The sequence below is a fragment of the Pieris brassicae genome, chromosome 1 (genome assembly GCF_905147105.1).
Source record: "Pieris brassicae chromosome 1, ilPieBrab1.1, whole genome shotgun sequence".
NCBI lineage: Eukaryota > Metazoa > Arthropoda > Insecta > Lepidoptera > Pieridae > Pieris > Pieris brassicae.
The window spans coordinates 17,208,395-17,232,169 of NC_059665.1; the positions used below are offsets into that span (position 1 = coordinate 17,208,395).

Below are 23,775 nucleotides of genomic sequence, written 5' to 3' on the forward strand. Positions count from 1 at the left end.
AAACGTAATAAACAGGAATATCATTTATTCATAATAATTCTAATAATAATATATTAATAAATAATAAAATTCTAATTTAACACCTACAGTTCTCCAATAAGGACGAAATTAAATGTCTTATATCTACTAACCTTTTGGTCTCCGAATCGCATCTGCCGACGTGCATTCCTGGCGACATTCATCCGACAAAGAAATACCCTATCTTCACCATCAGATGGCGCTCTTGACAATTCTGTCCTCACAGCTTGCTGGTCCTGTTTGTTGATCACATCATATACACTGTCTCCATGGATTAATAGATCCTCCTGCAAATAAAAATGATCTCTAAGAATATGTGTATAGTATATTGTGTATATTGTGTAGTATATTGTCACAGCTTGTGAGCTACCAACTAGAAACAATTATGTTTTGGATTATGATAATGAGTAGGATATACCTACTGCGTTTTTTATTATGTTATTGTTTCCTAATGAATTATTTATATGATAATATGATTACTCCTATATTATATTGACTGGAATTGAAAGCTTATATATTATAACACAATAATATCACAATAGCAGTACGAGGTAGATTTAAAAAGCCAAGAATTTTAATAAAGGAACCGCGCTAATGTCTCATTATATAACCACAATATTAGCACAAACGCTTTTATTTTTAAGGCGTACTCGGAGATTACTTCAACATTTTCATCATTGCCCCCAACCGCAGAGTATTATTTTAATTGTGGGGCTGACACTTCGGTCTGTAGCTACATGCCATATTGCAGAAAATTATCAAGTTTTAATGACACCGTTGAATGACATTATGTTGTGATACAGTGACTTGAATAATATGATACAACGTATAGCGTTGTAACGACAAAAATTAAGAATTCACAGACTTCACAAACACAGACTAAGACATTGTATTAGACACTATAGGTACAAAAAATACTCCATGGTTATTTTGAGTTTTATCGAGAAACAGTGTATATCATATAGATGATATATTTTATAATTGAAATATAGTTTAGATAATTTCTTTGTTAGCCGAAGTAAACACCGTTTTTGTTCCGTTAATCATTAAATTCATAGCAATAAATCCGCATTAACTATTAAGTTAAAATTTTAAAGCAACATACGTCAAGGGAGCAAAAAGGCACAAAAGACTGGAATAAATCTAAGGTAAAGCATAATTATGAGGTTCTTCAGAGCAAACCTGCCCGGAGGTCAGACAGGGTTAATAAAATTGTTGTTCAAATCCAGTTTTATCCTTGTTGTTTATACATTAAACAAATTTCAATTAAGGTCGGGTTTATTAGCTGCATTTAATTAAATCATAGTTGGTTCTTTTAACCGACTTCAAAAACATAAAGGAATAAAACAAGTATCCACTTGAAGAGTATTTTTGCCTTTTTATCCAATGTTATTGGATTCCTTTTTTATTATACTGACACGCGACAGCCGAACCAGCGCTTATTATTTCACCGAGGGAAGGGAGCATCCTGGATATAGCTTCCGGATACCCAGGCCCACACAGTCATGCATAAACAACATATACAGTGTAGTATTAAAAATGTGTTTAGGTTAGTTATAGCTTTGGTGATCACCTTGCGTTTAAGTGCCGCATGAAACAAAAATAGATAATTAAATAGATAATTTGAATTAAAAATCTAATAAACATACCACAAATATATATAGTAAAAGGGCAGAATTTAAAAGTTCATTTACGTATACTCTGCATATTTTCCGAAACTCTATATGTCTCTATATAAATCTGTGGAACGTTATTTTATCTTACATGTTTTTATTATATGTGAACCGTTAGCGTTCGTATAAAATTAATGTCTGAATACCAATATTATCGCTGGTAATAACATTGTAATTCCTGCAAAAAATTATGTACAAGCCACGTGGGATCCCCGAAGCGCGTCATTCAGACACGCCCCCTGTCGCGACCCACCTGTTAAGACATAATTGTGCGCCCACGCAACCATGGGGGTCTTGCTTCACTGAATATTGTTTCATGAACTAGTTATCTATGGATTTGATTATATTTATTTGACTTTTTATCATCTTACATAGGCTTATATTAGCCCCTGTCTTGCGCTTGAATCCCGAATATGTAATACATTTTTCAATGTATATGTCGCAGCCAACTAGTTTAATTAGCCGTTAAATTAACAGCCTAGACTTTTAACGAAATGGCGCTGTTTAACTAACGGCCTGAAAGATATTCAGCCGTAGCGTTTGTTACAGCATTTAATAAACTGGCTGGCGTCATTCATACGATAGATGATGATGATAGATGAAACATGACAAATATTTATTTTAAAATTGCTTAAGTCGAATTACATTATTATTGTCACTACACTCTTCCATTGTGCTTGTTGTTTTTCATTCCACTTTGGACAACACCATCAAAGTTGTGGTTTACCGACGCCATATTTTGAGGAGCTTTGTTTCAAGTTTGAGACAGTCAGAAAGTGGAATTAAATTTAAATTAACAGTAAACTTAAATTGCCTTGCCTAGCAAGTAATGAAACGTCACTGATCCAAGTCATTTGCCTAGCTGTTTGATCAAGTGGCTGAACCTCTTTCTGGCCGCCAGTTCAACGGCTCGGCTGTTAATTGAACGGCTAATTAGGCTAGTTGGCTGCCACATATATATATCTTACAAGTCTCTACGGGAAACGTTAGCTACGTCTCACAAAATTCAAAACATACGAAACATACATACATACGAAAGACGTTATTCGCGCTAAGTTTCGAGCCTGTATCATACTCTAAGAGGTCATCTGGGGCAAAATCAAAATCAAAAGTTTTTTATTTCAAATAGGCCTTTGCAGGCTTTTATGAAATATCTAGTTGCACGGTTCCAAAAAGTGGGTCTCATGGAGAAAAACTGGCAAGAAACTCCATGGACACTCTTTTCAACAATAGTTTAGCTTACAAAGACTCCGATTATTACAATAGTAATAATCGGCTGAGAAGTTTATATAATGCAAGGTATACAGAGATTCTATACAAGACACATCAACGGGCATCATGGGCCGAAGACACATCAACAATATTATTATTACAAATGTGTCTAGTTAACAAACACAGCCTGCGGTTACCATCAATCTTAAATCAAACAAAGTTGTTAATAATTAACATAATATAAACACGGCCTCTGTTAACATATGTTCTTGCCTCTAGTACAGATTAATGACGTTAACGAAATCTATATGTAATTGTATTACAAATGAATATATTGTGATTTATAGCCTGCTCACCAATCATAACGATTAGGCCCAGTAGGACTTACAAACAATATCTATGAATGAGAATGAGACGGACATACGAAATTTTTAACTAATAGTAGACTATACTTTATTGTATGGACAGCGCAGCGCAAATGAACTGAAGAAAACCTCAAAATTATAGTTTCAAGTGTTCAATGTACCTGCGGAAGCTACTACTACTTGCTAAGCTATTTTTATCACTTACTCGAATATTCTTGTTCAAAATACATAGTTTATTTTCATAAATTCTGATGAGTCTCATCTATAATATTTTAACTCGGCCGATCGTCACATTTTGATTCACTGGCTTTTATATTTCGCTCGTATTATGCTAGACGTATTTTTATTTTGATTATTGCCAATTATATGTATTATTTATTACGTCCTTAATTTTATATAATTTAGTAATATTGTGTATCAACCATCGAACCACTATCAAAATCTAAGGCTGAGAAATAATAAAAGAATTTTACATTAATTTGTTTGAATTCAGTTCAAGCTGACGATTAATAACACAAAGATTTTTTTACATGAAATCGTACATGGGCAAATATCTCTGATTTATTTCTGAATTGAATAATAATACAATTGTTCACTTGCTCATACAATGTTTAACAGGCCAGTCGGAGCCTCAGGCACTTCCTTGCCATTTGACAAAACCAAAGTCAGATGATCCTCCTCACTCCTCTCCTTACGACTGTTTTATCGCAAATAAGGGGAAAACAGTACTTACGCAAGGGTTCAAAACAAATTGGTCGGTGTATTAATGGTTATCAATAAATAGGTGAGCGACGAAACATGGCATTATCATTATCGACTTGCATATTGAATTGTGAGCGTATTGTTTATGACTACGTGTGTGGCGTATGCTTGATGGGATAATAATACAGGAAAACCAAATATGCCCTTAGGAAGTCTTTCATATACATGTTAAATTCATACATTAAGCAATATAAAAATACTTAGATCCGTTGAATTATTTATTGACAATAAATATAATATCCCTGAAGACTTATAACACAGGTACAGATTATACAATAATTGAAAAATAAGCATACACATTACAATACAATAATTAATTTATACACATTATATGTGAAGTTTTCGACGGAGAAAGCGGACTTATTTCAAAGACACGATCTGGAACCCTCGGAAGGCATTGCTCAACCGAGTCATAGAGGCGGTAACGTATGAGAACCGCTAAAACAATTACTAATCATTAAAGTATTATCCAATAAACCGCCTACACACTAATTTTCTTCTCTAAACACCGCACTGCTCTGGATTTAACTAGACAATATTAAGTACTTACTCTAAAATCTTATCATTAATCTTAATTGCGGAATAACAATAAAATATTGCCTATACTTGCTGAAGATGGCATTAGAAATTGGACTTTAAATATAGACCAAATAGATTCAAATTATAGTTGTGAATAGTAATGATCGATTTTGATCATTATTACCGGCTTATAAGAACGGGATCGTGGGAATAATGGAGATAGTTGAGTTATGAGATTCTGATGACTTCAATAACTTCAGCTTGATGCCAATTTTGTTGTTCTGTGATTCTTAAGTCACTTTTGATAATTCTTACTCGAGCTGATTCATAGTACTCAGGAATAGGTATATTTTTCTAGGCAGTATACCTATCACTACCACAACACGTAAAAAAGTATAATGCGCCTGACTTGAGTCTGTATTGTATGATAAAACCTTCAAAATAAGATTTTAATAGATAGTTGGTGATCATGATAAGAACACAAAAATATTAGCCTATTGTATGATAAAAACTTTAAAATAAGTTTTTAATAGATAGTTGGTGATCATGATTAGAACATAAAAATATTAGCCCAGTGGCTTAACCGTGCCTCTCAACCCTGAGGTAGTGCGTTGGATACACATCCGTAGTAATGGACATTTATTTTTTCGCGATTAACACTTGCTCGGTGAGAACCCGGCATCCCAAGACCTAAAAATCGACGGCTCATGTCGTCAAACTACTTAAAGACAAAATGAGGACAAGGTTGCTTCACTGGATTATTTAGTGCAATTGTAAAGTGCTAAAATGCTAAATATGAAATTTAGTTATAACGAACCACGTGCTAGGTATACTTACATATTTTACCTAGATATCTTATTATTACATTATGGCGTTTGCAACGTGTATTAATATATTGAAACAAATGCAAAACTTTGTGAGATCCATTTAGGGGTTACAGGGTAAAGCGAATTGGGATTGATAAATCTATAGAACATTCGATATATATTGCGTCATATAAAAATTACTTTTTCTGACACGAACAATTCAAACCTTGGATACCCAAAGCATTTCAAATAACAGTTAAATCGAAAAGTCAAAGTATTGCTCAACAGTACAGTAACGATTCAATGAAGATCAGATACAACATTGATTGGACACTTTTATCAGATGACATGTGACAATCTGTAGGTACCAGATCACAACATCACAACTGACTGGTCTATAAAGGTATAAATTTATACATATATATTTATAAAGTTTAGTCTTACGTGAATTTGAATTTATTTTGAATCGAAATAAGTAGGGAAAGCATTTTTATTCACGTTAGTTATTTAACCTTAAAAAATACACAATTTCAACATTAACATTTTCTATTAGATTTGGGTATCCATCGGGCGTTACGTTCTTATACAAATTGCTAAATGGTCAAATACAGAACAGTTACCTATAACAGGACTTCGACATTGTCGTCCCTTATTCATACTCCAGGTTTAAAGGCACCAGAATTTTCCAAATTCCGTCTGCAAAAACCAACCTAGGAGTTCATGCACCTCTCAATTGGATTCTTCGCGATTACAATATAAACATTTGTTATCCGGAGATGGATATATTTGGTAGTAGGTTAAACAATTTTAAAGAAAGCATTGCTAAGTGCGTATCTTATACGTTATCCGCTGTTTTGCTGGTAATAAGCAAAATAAATTCTAGTTTTTTAAATAATATATACGTACATATTTAAATGTATTTTTACTTTTTTGTAACATTCATGTTTATGACAGCTTGTAATATAAAAAGTACATAGTGTGGTGTGGTAAGCATCATAAAATAAATAGATTGAATAGATTTAAAGTAATATCGTACAATAATTATTAGGTTGTGTTTGCAATAGTAATTTCTGTGCATTATTCTCGCGCTTTCTAACTGTATCTCAGTATAAAAATAATGGTAAAATTAAATACAACTTGTGAGGTATAATTTAGTTTTCGCCGCGTGAAGCATTGATGAGCCTAATGATAGGAAGTCAATGTGTTCAAATTATGATTTATAGTAGTGATATTGATAAATTGATACTTAACTATTATTTATTTCCTGTGCTTATAGCACGTATTGATATTCGCGGCGTGTTTCATCTTAAAAATTTCGAAAGGTCACATTGTATTGTCGGTTTTGATTGTTTTAAGATAACAGAGAGCGTTAACAGTGAAAAATACGAAAGAATATTTATTTTAATTAATATAATATATCTGATGATAATGTAATTAGTAATTTATCAACAGCCGCTATATGCCTTAATAAATTAGCTTTTTATTACAAAATTGCTATTGTTTGCGTTATACCATCGAAATAATATGACAATATACTATTACAATATTGGAGATACTTATACTTTCAGACAGTTTTTTTAATGTTAAATGTCAACTACGCTCATCAGAATCATTGTATACAATATACATATGTAATTGAACTTACCATAGAATGCCCAAGATACTCCGCAGCATTATCCGATATGTACAGAAGTTTCCCGTTCTGCGTCATCATCATGAGAAAACCGTTGAGAGCCTGTCGACAAAATATATCAATTTATAAACTGGTTGCATGCGTGAGTCATCGTACTATTGTATCTTAAATCTATTGGTACGAAAACGTAAGTCATACTATCTCGTACCACTATATCAAGATATATAGACGGATGTACTGTGGACATTATAAATAAATTTCATCTTCTTGTATTCTGTATAGTTTTTTCTCCCTGCTACCACAATGCCCTATTGAAATTTAACGTTAATATTATTTATATATTTTTTATTATGATAAATGCTATTCTGGATTACGTGATAAATGTTTTATAAAATTTCAGTCACTTTAAAACAAATATAATTTATACGTATTTCTTGTTAAAGAAATGCTTCTCATTTTTATTTATATATATATATATATATATATAATTCAAGAGAATATATAACGGAATAAAATACCGTTTATAAATACTATTAAGAATTCATATATTGATGTCTAGACAGAACTGAAAATCTATTAACCAGTTCTATCATTCTGTATGTATGAGACTCAAGGGGTTAAGCTTAGTGAACTAGAAATATCAGTTTAGTGCAAGCATTGAAGCTATAGTATGGTAATGTATATATTATGACCTAATCCTAACGCGGATATAATAAAGGTTAGGTTTCAACATTGTCAAAGTTGAAAGCGTGATCTTGAAACCACAAGTGTGTAAGAAAATAATACCGTCTTATCTTGTTTCAAATATTTTTATCTTTAATAAAATTATATCCAATTCTAGAGCTAAATAAACTGCATCCGCACACCCCACATACACACTATCACGTACATACCCTTTTCACACCATCACACAACACAGCCGACTTAGGAATTACTTAGATTAATGTATTTATTAATTGGTTTTTTGAATCTTTTAATGTGTTTCATCTTTGGCTATATCCTTATTAAAATTATTTTGTTTAATATATAATTTAAGTTTACTGTAGTATACGAAATAAATAAATAGGTCAATAGTCTTTCAATGCAAGTAAAAATTAAAATCATAACCAAAATCACATTTTATACATACATAACATGGATATAATCAGAAAATTTTATATAAATTTTGACTGTGTATTTTAATTTGTAACATTATAAATATTAAGAACATTATTTTAACTCGTGCATTTTTTTACTAAGCGGGTTATTTAAAAAAATACTAATCATAATTAAAATTGTATGCCCAGGTGGATGAAGAAATAAAACGCTCGGTTAAGCGTTCTAAACCCTGAGGTCAAGCGATTGAATCCCGTCTATACCTTTAGATTTCCTTTCTATATGCATAAAATATCTAATTCATTCGGCGAAGGGAAACCGCGCGAAAAAAAAATATTTCAGACACAGAGACGATATGTGTCAAGTAGACGGCGGTTGACAAAATGATCAAATATCAGACGCAGAAATGTACCTGCAAAAATGTACAAACTGAAATATATCCTATACCAATGTAATCAGTACCCAGGCCTTTATGCGTAGTTACAAAATAATTTTTATATATATATATATATATATATATATATATCAATGCGCAAGTTAACATAAAGGGCATAGTTTCGTAACTGTGCGTTAGATCTTTACAACTAACACCCACCGGTATGAAACACCATTTAATTTATTATTTATTCCAATTTAACAAGAACTAGATTCACGGTGATATTCAATTGTAAACGGTTGCGTTTTCTGCATTTAGTCCTAATAAACAATTCGTAATTTACGAGAGTGATTTGTTGATACTTAAAACATAAAATTCCCTTTAGACGCTTAATATAATAAAAATGGCTTAAATAAAACTATTTAAGAATATCATAATGCCCAGATAACATAAATGATTCAACCTACTTAGAAACGTAGTCCGTCTAGAGTCTAGACTATAGAACATGTCTATGCTAATTAATAATAATTATACGTTTGCATTTATTTAAGACTTAATTAGCTTAATATAACATTATATATGAACGAAATTTAAATTATACATTTACGAAATGCAATTACGCACTAGTCTAGTCTGTTCGGAATTAACTAAGTTCTACATTTAAACTGTATACATTTTTACGGATTGGTTCTATAGGAGAAATTGTTTTTTTCTCAAAACACAAAATTAAACTGAAGTTAATAACAGGTTGTCAGAAACCACGCCTGTTTAATGTGTAGTTTACTTAAATCGAAATAACTTTCATTTGTCTCTTTCTGTTTTATAAGCTCTATACTATAAAGAAAGTGACAGAAGATAATTAATAATTTGTTGCATTGTGGCGTGGGAAACGAAATTGTAAGAAGCTGCATGCTATACAAGAGAATTGTCTTATTATTCCTTTATTGAAATTTATTATGTACTGTTTCTATAAAGACTACAGTAAGATAGACTTTTCATATTAAGTATCTTCATACAATTTAAATTAAATTATTTATTAAATATATAAAACTATAAACTTACTTAAAGAGATATATAATTAAGAGATTCAGTATTGAGAAACATTTCATACATCGTAGGTACCTCGGCAGTGTCTTACCTTTGAGAAGCCAAAATTTTGTCCAGTACTTGGTTGTTGCGTGATGTCGAAGCGTTTGAAAACTGTAACAAAAGATTTTTTTTCTTAAATTTCATGTTAATTTGTAAATTTTTTTGGTGATAATTCTACATTACTAATCTATGACATTTAAGTTACGGGCAAAACCACAGTGAGTAAGTTCAGTTTCTATATGAGTCGCAGTTTATTTTTGAGTGAATTTCTTAAATCCTTTTATAAACTAATATAATTTAAATCATTCACGTGACTTTATAGAAACACTAGACCACAATTAGTTTGTCGCAATTTTTTAAATTATATATTTCATTTGGCTAATTCCCCGACTGTATATTGGACATATTGTCGGAAATATAAACGTATGTGTATTGTGTAAAATAGTATTGTAATTCATATGTGAAAACTTTTTGTTTCTGAACTATTATACAATTTCTAAATTTCTGTTCAAGATTATTTCTTTGAAGTCGTATATTATACAGTCAGTCAGGACATACAGGACAGGCCTCGCGAGTGCGTTGCCGGCCTTAAATTTTGTGTTTTTGACAATTTGACAAGTTTTTTTTTTAAATCAAATTTAGACATTACATCTCTATTATATCTATTATACCCCATAGCTTCACTTTAGTTTAAGATACTTAAAATAAAGTATTTATGCTTTATATCAGACTACAAGAAATCATTCGGAATAATGATTGTTTATATCAAAGACAACCGTATACCTTGAATTCCACAGACTAAGTCATCCAACTCATTAGTGCCTTCATTTTACAGTTGAATAGAAAGTACAAGCCGAGAGACATATGTATTGTCATTTAGATTACACACATATTCCGTTTATAAAACAGTTAATAGTAAGATAATGTTCTTCGGTGTATGAAAATGCTAGCATTAGAAATGCGAACACGAGCATTGATAATCCGATAGGTTTTGGTTATTGTTTCGTTGCGATTTAGAATTGTATATGATGATAAAAATCACTTCAGCTCAATAGGACCAGATATAAACATGGACTGGGAACTCACAGATGAAAAAGGGTTAGCAGAAAGTTTATTTGAAAAATGTAATGATTTAGTACCTTGCGGTTATAGTGAAATAAATAATATAAATGTCCGTGGGCTTACAAAAATCAGCGTCCATACTCTGTAATTTACAATAGCGACGGCGATACCGATGCTGAGGGTTGTGAGTTGTAGTATAGCTCTATATAACCTTCGGATAGAGTAACAAAAACTCTTTATTGGGACCGATATCACTATATAAAGTTACAGGGTATGAGTGAGATCATGACAACTATTACGTACCAACATATTTTTTTTAAATTTCCCTTGTCGGTTTTATTTCTTTGTATTATATATACAAGTAACAAATGTTACTGTTGTTTCGATCAGCCGCTGAACTGTGCTGTGGTTATCAACAGCCTCCGAAGCTCTGCGCACTGCGCACTGATCCTATTTGGCGTGGGCCATATCAACAGCGAGCACACGAGATAAAAGTAATTAATCGCCAAATACTTATATTAATTGGTTTTATTCTTTTTTTTATTTATTGTTCTATTATATATTTAACAGCTGTACTGTTTAATATTTTATACTAGTATTTCCAGGTCTTCTATAGCAGAATTGAAAACAATAAATTTCCTAAGGCGATTGTATTTATAAGACAAGAAAGTAAAGATTACATTCCCCGTAAGGAAATCTTATCATCATCAGTCAACACATAAATTAACTATATATAATACTTTCAGACCATAAATAATATATGGAGTTGATTATTGATAAGCAAAAGCTAACAATCGATAATTTAAGGTGGCCCAATTTCTTGTTTAGTCTGTTACTTCTGTACAACGTATTTAAAGTTATACAACACGCAATCCTTTGATTTTCGGTCAGCATTTCGAATAAGTTTGTAGTTACGAAAGAAAATAAGAAGCTAAATTATGTATGCGTATTAAGACGCCTTGTCCTGGTTGATGGTTTGACTGAATATAGCTAATGTAGCTATTGTTTAAGAGAATGCTTCCTTGGGATTTGTAATCCCTACCTATTAAACTGAAACTTACCTAAGAAATAAATGGAATCGCGATAGTATTCTACCGAGGAGAAACTCTTGCTCTAGAATGCTAGTTGATGTCTCATCAAGTTGCTAAATTCCACCCAAGTAAAAATTTTTTATTCAAACATTTATATTACTTATTATTTTAGATCGTTACAATTCTTTTATAAAGTTTTTTTTAAAAGTGATACAATATTTTTATATCCGGCTCATTACGAATTCTGATGTTAAAATTACGAAATTACAAATGTTACATTTAGTAAGAAAAAATACCTAGTACTTTAGAATGCGGATCCGAAATTATTGTGGTTTGTATTCAACCTTCGATTATAATAATAATTATATAGCTACTTAAGATGGTATAATAATCTATTATATTGGTAGTTCTATACCTGTTACACAATGATTTTTATTTAATGTCCGATAAAAAGTCCTAAATTAAAATTTCGAATTCATAGAGAATGTTCTATTCCTAATTTAAATGTACACAAAAGCAACGTGCAGGTTCTAAACTTCACAATGTGCTTAGTAGCATTTGACAGCAAAATTTGACATTGTTAAAAAAATCGATGTCACTGCACTTACGAGCCGTTCATAATCGATCCATATCGATACTTTCTCAAGCTAACAACGATAAACAATAAGCTGAGCCCGATTATATCGATAAGATATCGAATAATTCCAGACTCTAATGGGCCTACATAAGGGGATTTACACTTTCTAAAAGGGTTTTCTAAGGATGGATCAGAATATTGATAAGCCTAGCGTTTGCTAAGATCTAGTTGCTAGGTAATCTACGGTTTGCAAATGTATTCTGATGAGTACTCAATGATAATGTGTTGATAATTCTGATTCGATTTACGAATTAGGTAATCAAACTACCGTCAAATGCTTTACATATATTCCGGAACTATATTTTATCAAGTAAGATAAATAACCTTATAAAATGCTGACTATATTTATGAAGATATTTCTCTCTCTCTAATTAATACAGGAGATTGTAGTGATACCTCTTCCCCTACGCCAGCGTTTCATTACGCGTATTAAGAAATATTTTTTAAATGAATGTTATTTTAACAAATTCGCTCTATTGAATAAATTTTATGCCAACATTGATATTAATTAATGATTTCACCGACACAACTCCGTGTTTTGCGAATACCAGTATTCCTTTTAGTCTGAAGAACTGAACAAATGAATCCTTAATACAAATATAATAGCTGACTCGTCCCTACGATTACTCAAAGTCGGTATAAATCGCCTCACGAATTGTAACTGATTCTAATGTTAGAACATTAGTTTTGACGCTCTCACGCGGTTTCATAAATTGACATATGAACGTGCACAATTAAATATCAAGCTCTATACGTGTTTGTTCACTGTGTTTATTGTCTATGATGATTAGGTATAGAATATATTCCAGTGGAAAACGTCATCTTGGATATATGTATTTCTCCAATATAATTATAAATCACTAGTGATAAAAAAATTAACAATAAAAAATTATATGTCGAATTACTAACATTTTTTTTAAGTCTTCGAATAATAAAGGTGGCTTGTCAAAAAAATTGCATAAAATGAGAGTCAAAGAGTCACCAACAGCCGTCTCCATATCACGTAAAAAAAATAAAAAAATAATAGAACAGAATTAGAAACAAAAATATTTATTTATTCTTTACACTATCAAACACCGTCTTAGTATTTAATATGTATCTAAAACTGGGTATTGCGTGAGAAAAAGTGAGAAAGAAAAAAGAGAAAGATCTTAGCCTCAGATTTGAAGTGGACTTGATAAACATGACATAAGGTAGTTGTGTGTTGTAAGTATATAAAAAAGTTGTGATACAAAAACCTACTAAATGTTTATTAATAACACATATTTAATTGTTACTATAATTTATTAGGACTCGCGGGCTATCGCTTTGAAACGCATTCGAGTAATGTTAATCAATTCTAAGTACCACTCATCTATTAGCATGCCGTTGACATAACTATGACTAGGGATGGCCTGCTATCTGGATAATTAGCTGTGATTCTACTTTAAAATATTGCCTTTATACGGTCTGTCTTTGTAAGGTAATTAAGTAACAATTAATTTTTAAAGATTGAAGTTTTTAACTATATTCTATATTAAATAATACTATGATTTAGTTTCATCCTTAAAAGCAACGCTACCGTGAGGTGTCTACTGGTTGACTCGTCTTAGTAGTATTGTATTTTTGTCTTAGTTTAAAGTGTAAGTGAATAAGAACGGAGCAGATGTTTCCGTCTGATTTACGTGTTCAATCAACTGTAACCAAAAATTATCATTAGATATTTTAATAGCAAACCATTCTTCCATATACCTATAAGAATATCACTGCTATTTTAGAACAGGACACAGTGACATACCGTTCTAAAATAGCTGTGATATTCCAGCACTAATCAATATATCTCCAGGACGATATATGATGAGTTTTATGAGCAGCTTGATAGTTTGCTATAAACATTATTTAATGCAATTAGTGCAGCGTGTTAAAAAGAGACAGATTTATATTTAATGCTTGTGTTGTTACGTTAAGAATTGATATTATTGATTAAATTTCATAAGAGTTTATATGGAATTGGTTTTATGAGGTACCTTAAAATAATTATAAATTCCTATTCTAAGGGAAGTTTTTTCTTGAAGGAACACCTGAATTTACGCCGGCTGACAATAGGCTCGTGACGCTTTGTGTGCGGCAACTGTCCATTGGGTGACCCATCCGCCCTTTCGCAATCATATATGTAATAGAAAATGTAATGTATAATTTTGTGACGTATATCCGGAAATGCGCCCGTTTTGCTTCAGCTATCAATGTGCTCATTTGAAATCATGTAATAAAAAAATTCATGTGTTTTTTATTCAATTTAAAATAATAAAGTTACAGCAACTTACCTTTCCCTTGACATACCATGTACCTTTGTCCTGTTTAGCGTAAAAACTCGTTCTTTCAGTTTGACCTTACATTTCAAAAATTCTATTTTTGAATTATCAATAATAATCACATACTGACGTCACAATCCTCACGCCATTTAATTGCCTCAAAAACCGGTGCTGTGAGGCGTCCAACGATCGACGGTGGGCGAACAAGCGGACAGATTGTCCAGATACATAACATTACTGGACTAACGAACATCTCAATTTAGCTAGCCACCTGCCTTGTTCGATAAATCCATTTCCATTCTGGAGCTGAATATCTGGGATTCTTCAATGAAACAAACAGAATTATGCTAAACGCGTCAACGCCAAATGAATCGAGTTAGTACAGTAGTGATGACTCAGTAACTCAAGTTGGGAAATGCTTTTACGGAGAACGACTAGCATCGGGAGGAAACTTGCATGTTTACACCCAAAATTTACGTATCGCATTTATACGCAACACTTCTTCCAATAGAATGGTACGTCAATTGTTATCTAGTATTTGGAAACCAGGAAAAATAATTAGGGAGGTAAGGATTCTTCTAACAGTAACCATAATTACTGACGAACTGACGAACAATAGACTTGTTTAAAACAAAACCCGAAAAGGCATCGCACGACTACAACTTAGATACGTGAAGTAACCATTTCTTTCTGGTAATTGCCAATGTGATTTGCATAAAAAGGTCTACTTGCTTTTCATGGAGCATTAAAGTGATTGTCAAGAAAACGTTGTTTTAGCGTAAGTGAATACGTTTGAAGATATTAATTTGGTTAACAGCCCACTAAGTAAACGCTGCAGTCAATGATAATTTTTGATTAATTTCGTTCTAAATTTGAAATTTTTTTGGGCTTACGACATCTGTAGTTACATATAAATATTTTTATTTTTGCATGTTTCTAATGATTAAACTTAAATTCTATTGGACCGATTTCAAAATCCTATCACCACCGGAATGCTCCATTTATAACAAGAATTTCGAGTATTTTCGAGATTACGTCCATAATCATTCTAAACTGAACATTTTTTCCAGTGGATTCGAATTATACTAAGGCGGCGATTAAGAATACTATATAATATTATAACTTATAATAATACTATTAATCCTACTAATGTGACGCATAAACAAATGACTGGCCAATTTCGGCCGTGTGAAACGATAATTGTGGTTTGCCGCAAATAGGCAATGTCAGGCGTCAGATTTTGACAGCCTATTAGCCAAGCGGTTATCACTTCTAATTAAGTACATAAGTGTTCATTGTATCTTACCAAAAATATATCTTGAACATAGGTTGCTGTATATCATACATTATATATACATTAAAAATACAACCGCCCTTTCCCGTATGTATTATAATTACCTTTTCGTTGTGGTTCAATGCGATTTAGCCAGGTCCGTAAACTCTCATATGAAGAATTAATAAATGTGTACTAGTTAAAAACTTCTAGACTGAAGTCGGCTAAAAATAGGATTTTAATTTGATTCTGCGTACGCTCATTGCTCGACCTAGTGATATTTATCATGGACAAATACGCCTCACATATTGGTGAGATAGAAATAATATGAACATGAGTCATTCCTCATAAAACATTTTTTAATCAAGGGTCATTAGGTCAGACAGCATAAACTCAAAGGCTAAATGTAAATACCATTAATTCAGCAAACAGTAAAAACGCGTGAAACCGATTATAAATAAATGTTTAACCTTCTTGTAAAAATGTATTATTAGTGAGTAATAATATTTACACAAATTTATTAGCGTTGCAATATTTTTGTTAATTATATGTTTTGGGGAGGCATTGCTTTGTTGGTGCTGCAAGTATTACGATACACAACGTTAAGCAAGACACGCCGCGGCGAGAAATTTGATGGTGTCTGAAGAAAAGACCTGTGTGGGTTAGATTTACCAGATTCAACTGTTTCTGTGCCTATTAATATTTAGGAAGCCGTTTTTAATCGTGTATGAGATTTTATTGAATTTTCCTTGACATTTGCAAAGATTATGATAACCGTTATTTGTTTAAAATATTCCGGTAATTTGTTTATTTTTAAATGTACAATTATGTATGCCAATCAACTACTATAAAATATATGATTTGTTCCTATGATGGATATGACATTTACAATCAACGGTAGTTGATTAATTATGACGTTAAATTAACATAAAAATTATATTTTAATTGCTTTATTCAGTTTCGTTTGTAAAATGTATAAATTATCTATTAAACAAATACATATTTATAGAATTAATGCTCGATGAATTTCATTATTTTTGTTAATTGATTTTATAGCAGTGGTCTCCAATGGGAGCAGTGTTGGGTACGTTTTGCAGTTAAGGATCAGTTTTTGCTACGTGAATTTCCTATTTAAAATTATGTTAGGGTTCAAATCATTTTGTTGTAGTTTTAATCTTTATGTACTTTTGTTTTAAGGTATTTTTTCCAGTCAATATTTCATTATCAAAATATGCAAGAGATTGCAAATTTTAAATGATGCCAGCTAGATTTCAAATATTAATTTTCGATACCTATCTAAGACAATTTGCTTGTTAATACTATAATTTATACACTAACATCAAATTGGGGTATCGGTTTGTGCTAATATTTATAATAAATAAAGATTCATTACCAATAAATCAGTGTACACAAAACACTGGCATACTAATGACTGAAATATCACTATAGATAGCATCACCATAACATAGCATTTTAACCAAAGATATATTATCCTCAAATCTCTTTGATTTAATCACATTATCAAATCGTTTTGCGATACCCTTAGTTTCTAGTTTTGTTAATCGGTATTCGATGCAGGTCATTTGATATATAAATCAAGTTTAAAATCGATTTCAACAAGTGGCTATTAATTAAGTTGTAGTTAGATTAGAAATTAGATAGTAGTTGGGCGGCGATCGTGTCTGATATATGACTTAGATCTCAAAACGTATAGGCGGAAACCCACTCAGAGGCTTGTGTTAAAGCTTAATTACGAGAGACGTTAACTAGTGCAACAAGAACTACAATGTCATTTCGACATGTGCATTATAAAATGTGTATTTATAAAGATTCTTATGGTTAGATTTGTCAAAAATATGAATGTATTATATATTATAATCAATTATATTCGGTCTCTTCGTGTCTTTCATTTTTATATTTTTTAATATAAACATGCTATAATAAATGTTTCTAATTAAAAAATCTATAGATTATTAGGGAGTCCTTAAACGGTGCCTTTAATCAAGGTTATACACGAAGGATACACGAATGACATAAACAACCATTTTACGAAACTTCTATCACGGTCACTGACTTCAAATGGATGATTAGAAACTAAATTGGCTGTCGAACTTCGACAAATAAAAATTGCGATTTAATCACACATCAAAAATTATATTTCTTTTCATAAACTGTGATTGAGCCATCACAATTAAATATTCGTCATGTTTTCAAACAATGAAAAATTCAAAGATTTTAGACGTCTGGTCTATGGTGCATTCCTAATTTGATTCAGGGCTTCGCTATTTCATTTTTATTAGAATTATATTGCTTCTCGTTCAACCAGTTATGACTTGATATACAATTATTAATAGTCTTGCGGTCGGAAACCTATCGTTTCTTATTAACTTTTATAACATAAATCTAAACTCCATAGAAAATTAGCGACTGCACATGCGTTTGTTTACATGTCAGAATAGCAAACCATAACCCAAATATGTAAATTTGAAATAAACATGTTACATTAATGACACAGTCTCAATTCTCAGTCAAGTGCAAATTCAGTTAAAATATAGTCTTAACTTTATCGAATGACATATCGTCAGTCATTCGAATGAATGGAAATATTAGAATGACAGATTGGCAATACGAAAACCCCACGATAGTAATTTATTCTTCGTTTATTGACACTTTTACAAGTAATTGTGACAAGCAAAATATTCAAGATGTGAAAGAGCCGTTACTTTATTTAGGCTAGGTATATTTTAGCTAATGATGTAACTAAATTAAAAATCTGCAAACATCATTCAATTATCAACGGAATTATCTTTTAATTGAAATACTAGTTTATTCGTAAACGATAAAATCTGAATGTATTTAAGTATGAACATGTTTTAGATTACCATAAGTGTAATCATATAATTGGCATACATAGACTTAACAGATCTTTGTTATATAATCATAAAAACATTCCACGGTTATGTAATAGACTGTTTTTTAACAATGTTTTCTTACGTGGAGCTACCAACCCTCCGCCCAACCGTTCGTTTAATCGTGTTGAGAGAATAGAAGAAGATCTGAGTGTCACAGAAATGTCTCGGTATAGCAAACAGCCGCTGTCGGGATGACCAGATATCTCTAGAAACCGTGGAGGAAAACCTACGTGGCTCTCGGTTGGCAAGCGGTAGCTCGCGACAGTTCTCTAGTGTCAAAGTCCAAGGCTTACTTTGGGTTACTTCGCCAGCGGAGTATATTATATACTCTTGAAGAAATTAGTTAAAATAACAATAAAAATATGTTATTATGGATTATTATATACACGTATCACTTATTCCTCGTCAAGGCAAAGAAGACAGAGAGGATAGGCCGAGAGAAAAAGCCGGCGTCTAAAGATATAAGTTATAGTAACGATAATTATAATAGAAACTCCAGAAAAAAGTATTTTGTTATTTTGAGTTACTTCAAGAAAACCAGACAGAGTTACGTGCTATAAGCAATTGTTTTTACTACGTCTAGCACTTATATGATCACGAGTCTGATTTCCACTGAAACAAGGCTTGAACTATGAACATGAAAAAGTCACTTCCAACTTTTCAGTATTAACTGTTACTAGATTTTATTCAGTCAGAAGCACTTTTAAGCAGTTTCACCCTGAAGGCATTCTTAAACATCTTATCTGCAGATAAAATTGACTGCGGCTTATTTCACATTAACTATTAAAAGGGATATTTTTTATTCATACGTTCATAATAGTGTGACCTCTGTCATTGATCAATCTCTTTGATAAAACAATTGTATAGTATGTAAGGTCATGTCGAAGTAATAGATGTATTGAGTGATTTAACCTTGTATAATGACGGATGACCGAAATTACGCTGTGATTATCACCTTATTGAAGGGTCTATTAATATGGCTTAAGAAATATATCTTTAATAGTCCGATATCAAGTTATCGGATTACGTATATTATAACCGTTAGGTATATATTGCTAGCGTCCGTGAAATGACAAATGAGAAGTATCAAGATTACTATTCATTCTACTTCTATAGTGAGTCCGTCCCTATGAAAAAACTCATAAATCTTCATGAACCTATCGTACATATATATTAAATGATTTCATTTAGATTTTACAAAATAACGTTTCATGTTTAATTTTTTTGTATTTTTGCTACTCTTAATAAATATTATTTGTATCGTTAGGGACTGCACTGGACCTTGAAGCAGACTGAAGTATGTATTTAGTGATTTTATGTTATATAAAGAATATAACATAAAATCACTAATTCACTAATCACTAACGCATTTCAAAACTTGCAATAGCACACTTAAACAACTAGAATACGGGCGGTAAAATCGCTATCAAGCTATCACATCCAGGCAACCATTACAAAAAAAGTACATTCATCTCTATCGGAGTATTAAATCTTCCTAGATTTAAGAATAAGTCGAAAATTTAAAAGATACAATTCGCACGACGTGTTGAGATAATCAAAACATGTCAAATACTTATAACACAATGTCAGTACACAGTACATCTTTCATCGATTCGAATCGGTCATTGTTCAATCGTAATCCCGTATCGTAATCGATTATCACAATCGATATGAAAATAATTATTTCCGACCTTACCGCGGGAGTTAATTGTTGTTAGAATTGCTTGTGTGGGGCCAATTAATTTAATTAAGTTTCGGCAACGGAGTTGCTTAAGCAGGACTACTGATCGATTATCAACGAACATGATTAATAATCTATGAAGTGTAAGGCTAAGTACGCTGTAGCTTTAGTGTTTTATTTCATTATTACGTAAAACGTAGAGTCTAACAAATAATAGTTAGGGAGCCGTGCAATATAGGTGCCTGTCGAACGTACTAAAAATACTAAAGAAAATTCCTAAAAGATAAGAATATTTAAATGTAAGATATTTTATTAAATATTAAAGTTGTTAAATTTTTCATCATTACCATATAGTTTTCATATGTTATATATCAGTACGCGATCGGCTATTTACATATATTAAATAATTATAAATAATATAAAAACGATGAGATCATCCAGATCCGTCTCACTTTTAACATTTTTACTATTACCGTTTAAAAGTTAAGCGGAGAGAATCACAAATTCAAGGTTGCAAAGTTGATTTCAAGACTCGTTATATTATCAAAATAAATTGTAATGTAGGTAATGTACAGCTAAGACGTGTGTAACCTTGACCCACTAAGTATATTTGACCCAATAACGGATTGAAGGATATGCCTGAGATATGTCTACACTAACTATAATAAATGTCTACTAGGCAGAATTCGTTACGTAGTCTTTATTTCTTATATGAAAAACCATTATGAATCTGTTCCTAAACTCGACGTTTCGAGTGCTTTTCAGCAGTAGTGGTCAACAAGGGACTTATGTATAAAATCTAATATCTTCGCGTTTGTAACTTGAAATAAAATACAATGTTGTATAAATGCATTTGTTAAGTTGTAAATATTTTGTGTTGATAGAACATATGCTTAGTTTTTACTGTTTTTATGTTGTTTTGATACCACTAACTCCCATGTTAAACCCTAACTATTGCTTTTATGTCGTGAGAGCAAAGATTAGAGCCCAGAATGGTTTGTTATCCTTGGAACTTTAGTGTAACTTTATTGGTATTGTTAAATCAATATTTACAAAACATTTTATGTCTCTTTCATTTCCCGTTTAGATGAAACAACTCCTCTTTCAAACTGATATTTGTTCATAATACTAAACAGTCTATTACTCATCCGTCAAAATTAAACTTCATTTATAACGTATTCTCACGGCAATCCATGGTCCAATCTAACCTGCGCAGTATCCGGACCTACCTTAAATAAATCTAGACATGTAATCCATAATTTACACAGTTGCATGTACTTAGATGCACCTACACCTGTCGTATGTAACTAAGTAATTTTCTACTCGTTTTAAAATTCAAATTTATGCAAATGTGACACAACGCCACATGCACTAATTGGATTAACTTTGTAAGCGTGGTTATTTAAGTATGTTTATTGCTTTCGATGCGAATCTGTTTAGTATGAAGTTTTTAATGCTACTTTTTAAAAAGACAATGTACATCTTTTATTCTATGTGATCGCAGCGAAAGACCTTGGTTAGGGTTTCTAAAGAGGAAGGCTTAGTACTGCTCTTAATACGATTAAGACTGACATGACATGCCTATAGAATCTATGAACTTCGCAATTCAAAAAATTACTAGACTTATAATTTATATGACTGTGATATGACGTTCATTATTTGGAAAATTAAAAAAAAAACAACTTTTATGGTGACCTAAACGATTTTTTACTTTAAAGTGTTCAGTTTATAATAAGAGATAAATACATTAAGTAAGAGGCTTTTAGTTTTCATTTTATAATACTACGTATTTAGGTTTTGTTTTTTTATATTTTACATTTTACAAATAGGTATGATTACATGTTTCCTTTGTGAAATACAAAGAGAAAATTGTGCGCCCGAGTTTCAAATACATTGAATGTTTTATGAATAACCTTAGACTGCTCTTTGAGCCTTTCAAAGAGTAGTGTTAGCCTTCCCAGTTTCACCAGTTTCTATTGTAACACATATAAAATATATTAAGTATATTCTCCAGGCGTTCATTGAGAATTGGTTAATATTTATACATATTTTTCCTTGCATTCCTCATATAAGGTGTGAACATTAGCAACGCTTGTTGGCCACTTTGCAATTATATTTAATAACTGTATTGCTGTAATGTGAGGTTGTAATTTGTAATAATATAAATTACGATACTTTGCTTGTTTGTACTTTTTAAATACATTGATTGACATGAGATATATTGTAATTAATGAAAAAACTGTTTTGTATTGATGTGTGAGTGCTCCGTTATCAGTGGTAATTTTTTGTTAAGGGAATGTGAAAAAAAATTCTTTCATTAATTAAAGGTCTTCATATATGTATTTTTTTTGGTATGCAAAACCATCTTCAATCTTGTGAATAAGAATATAATATAGCAAATTACTAAGGAATAGACAAGTGAATCAAGGCAAGATTTTTTTGTTAATAATGAAAGACTGTCATTTCAAAATTGGAAATAATCGAAGTTGCTTTATAGCATATTAATCTTAAAATTTTTGTAGAAACAATAAAGGACTAATCTTGTTTATAGTGAGACTAAAAGTAAAAGAATCAAAAAGACTTCGCTTATTTGAATTTAGAATTTAAAAGACCTTCTCGTACACATACTAAATCCACTTGTTCATATAATTAATCAGGGACGATCACTTAAGTCCTATCGTAGCGAGACTTGATCAATACGCTATGCTAACTACAGATTACTTTAAAACGTAAATATGTTACCCAGATACGAATTTTATTTTAGTGTTAAGTACTTGATAGCTAAATGTAGAAATTAGTTGTGTGAATGTAAGCGATTAATCTTGTCTTCTAGCATTTAAATAACAAGATCCGCACAAAGATATATGATTTATATCCCATAAATAAATACACCAGCATATTCAATGTTCATCGGTAGTACATTTGTTACGTAGAACAGTGGTATTTAGAAAAGAAAATACTCCTTAATAAGTATAATGTTTAGTTAATGTTTAGCATGTACTGTATAAAAAAAATCTTGATCAATCTCTTTATATTATGAGGATGGGTACCTGTACGAACGTTCAAAAACGAATATTTGAACTTTCTGTTCAATAAATATTTCGGCATAAATCACAAAGCAACAGATACAACAAAGACACGCAAACCGAAAAACATCAAAGCCACACCAATTATTATTAATGCAGTGAAAGAAGCAATACAAAATGCATATTATGGATCCGGTACAGCAATTAGACTGAAAGGATAGTTCCCAGAGAGGTATGCAAAAATTGTTGAGAAAATATTCAGGTGCGTGAACGATAATTCGAAGCCGGTTTTGCGCAATTTCAGCATTTAGAAC

At 31.4% G+C, this 23,775-nt stretch overlaps 1 protein-coding gene across 2 annotated transcripts in view; it reads right to left on the reverse strand.

The window, feature by feature from the left end:
* The window catches only part of LOC123712484, an 81,875-nt gene that overhangs the window by 33,066 nt on the left and 25,034 nt on the right, over positions 1 to 23,775 (reverse strand). For both annotated transcript variants that reach the window (XM_045665604.1, XM_045665596.1), the window contains exons 4-6: positions 9,598 to 9,659; positions 7,001 to 7,090; positions 132 to 305 (exon numbers count right to left, since the gene is read on the reverse strand). In XM_045665604.1, the coding sequence (XP_045521560.1) occupies positions 132 to 305; positions 7,001 to 7,090; positions 9,598 to 9,659 (326 nt within the window). The remainder of the gene's footprint in view (positions 1 to 131; positions 306 to 7,000; positions 7,091 to 9,597; positions 9,660 to 23,775) is intronic.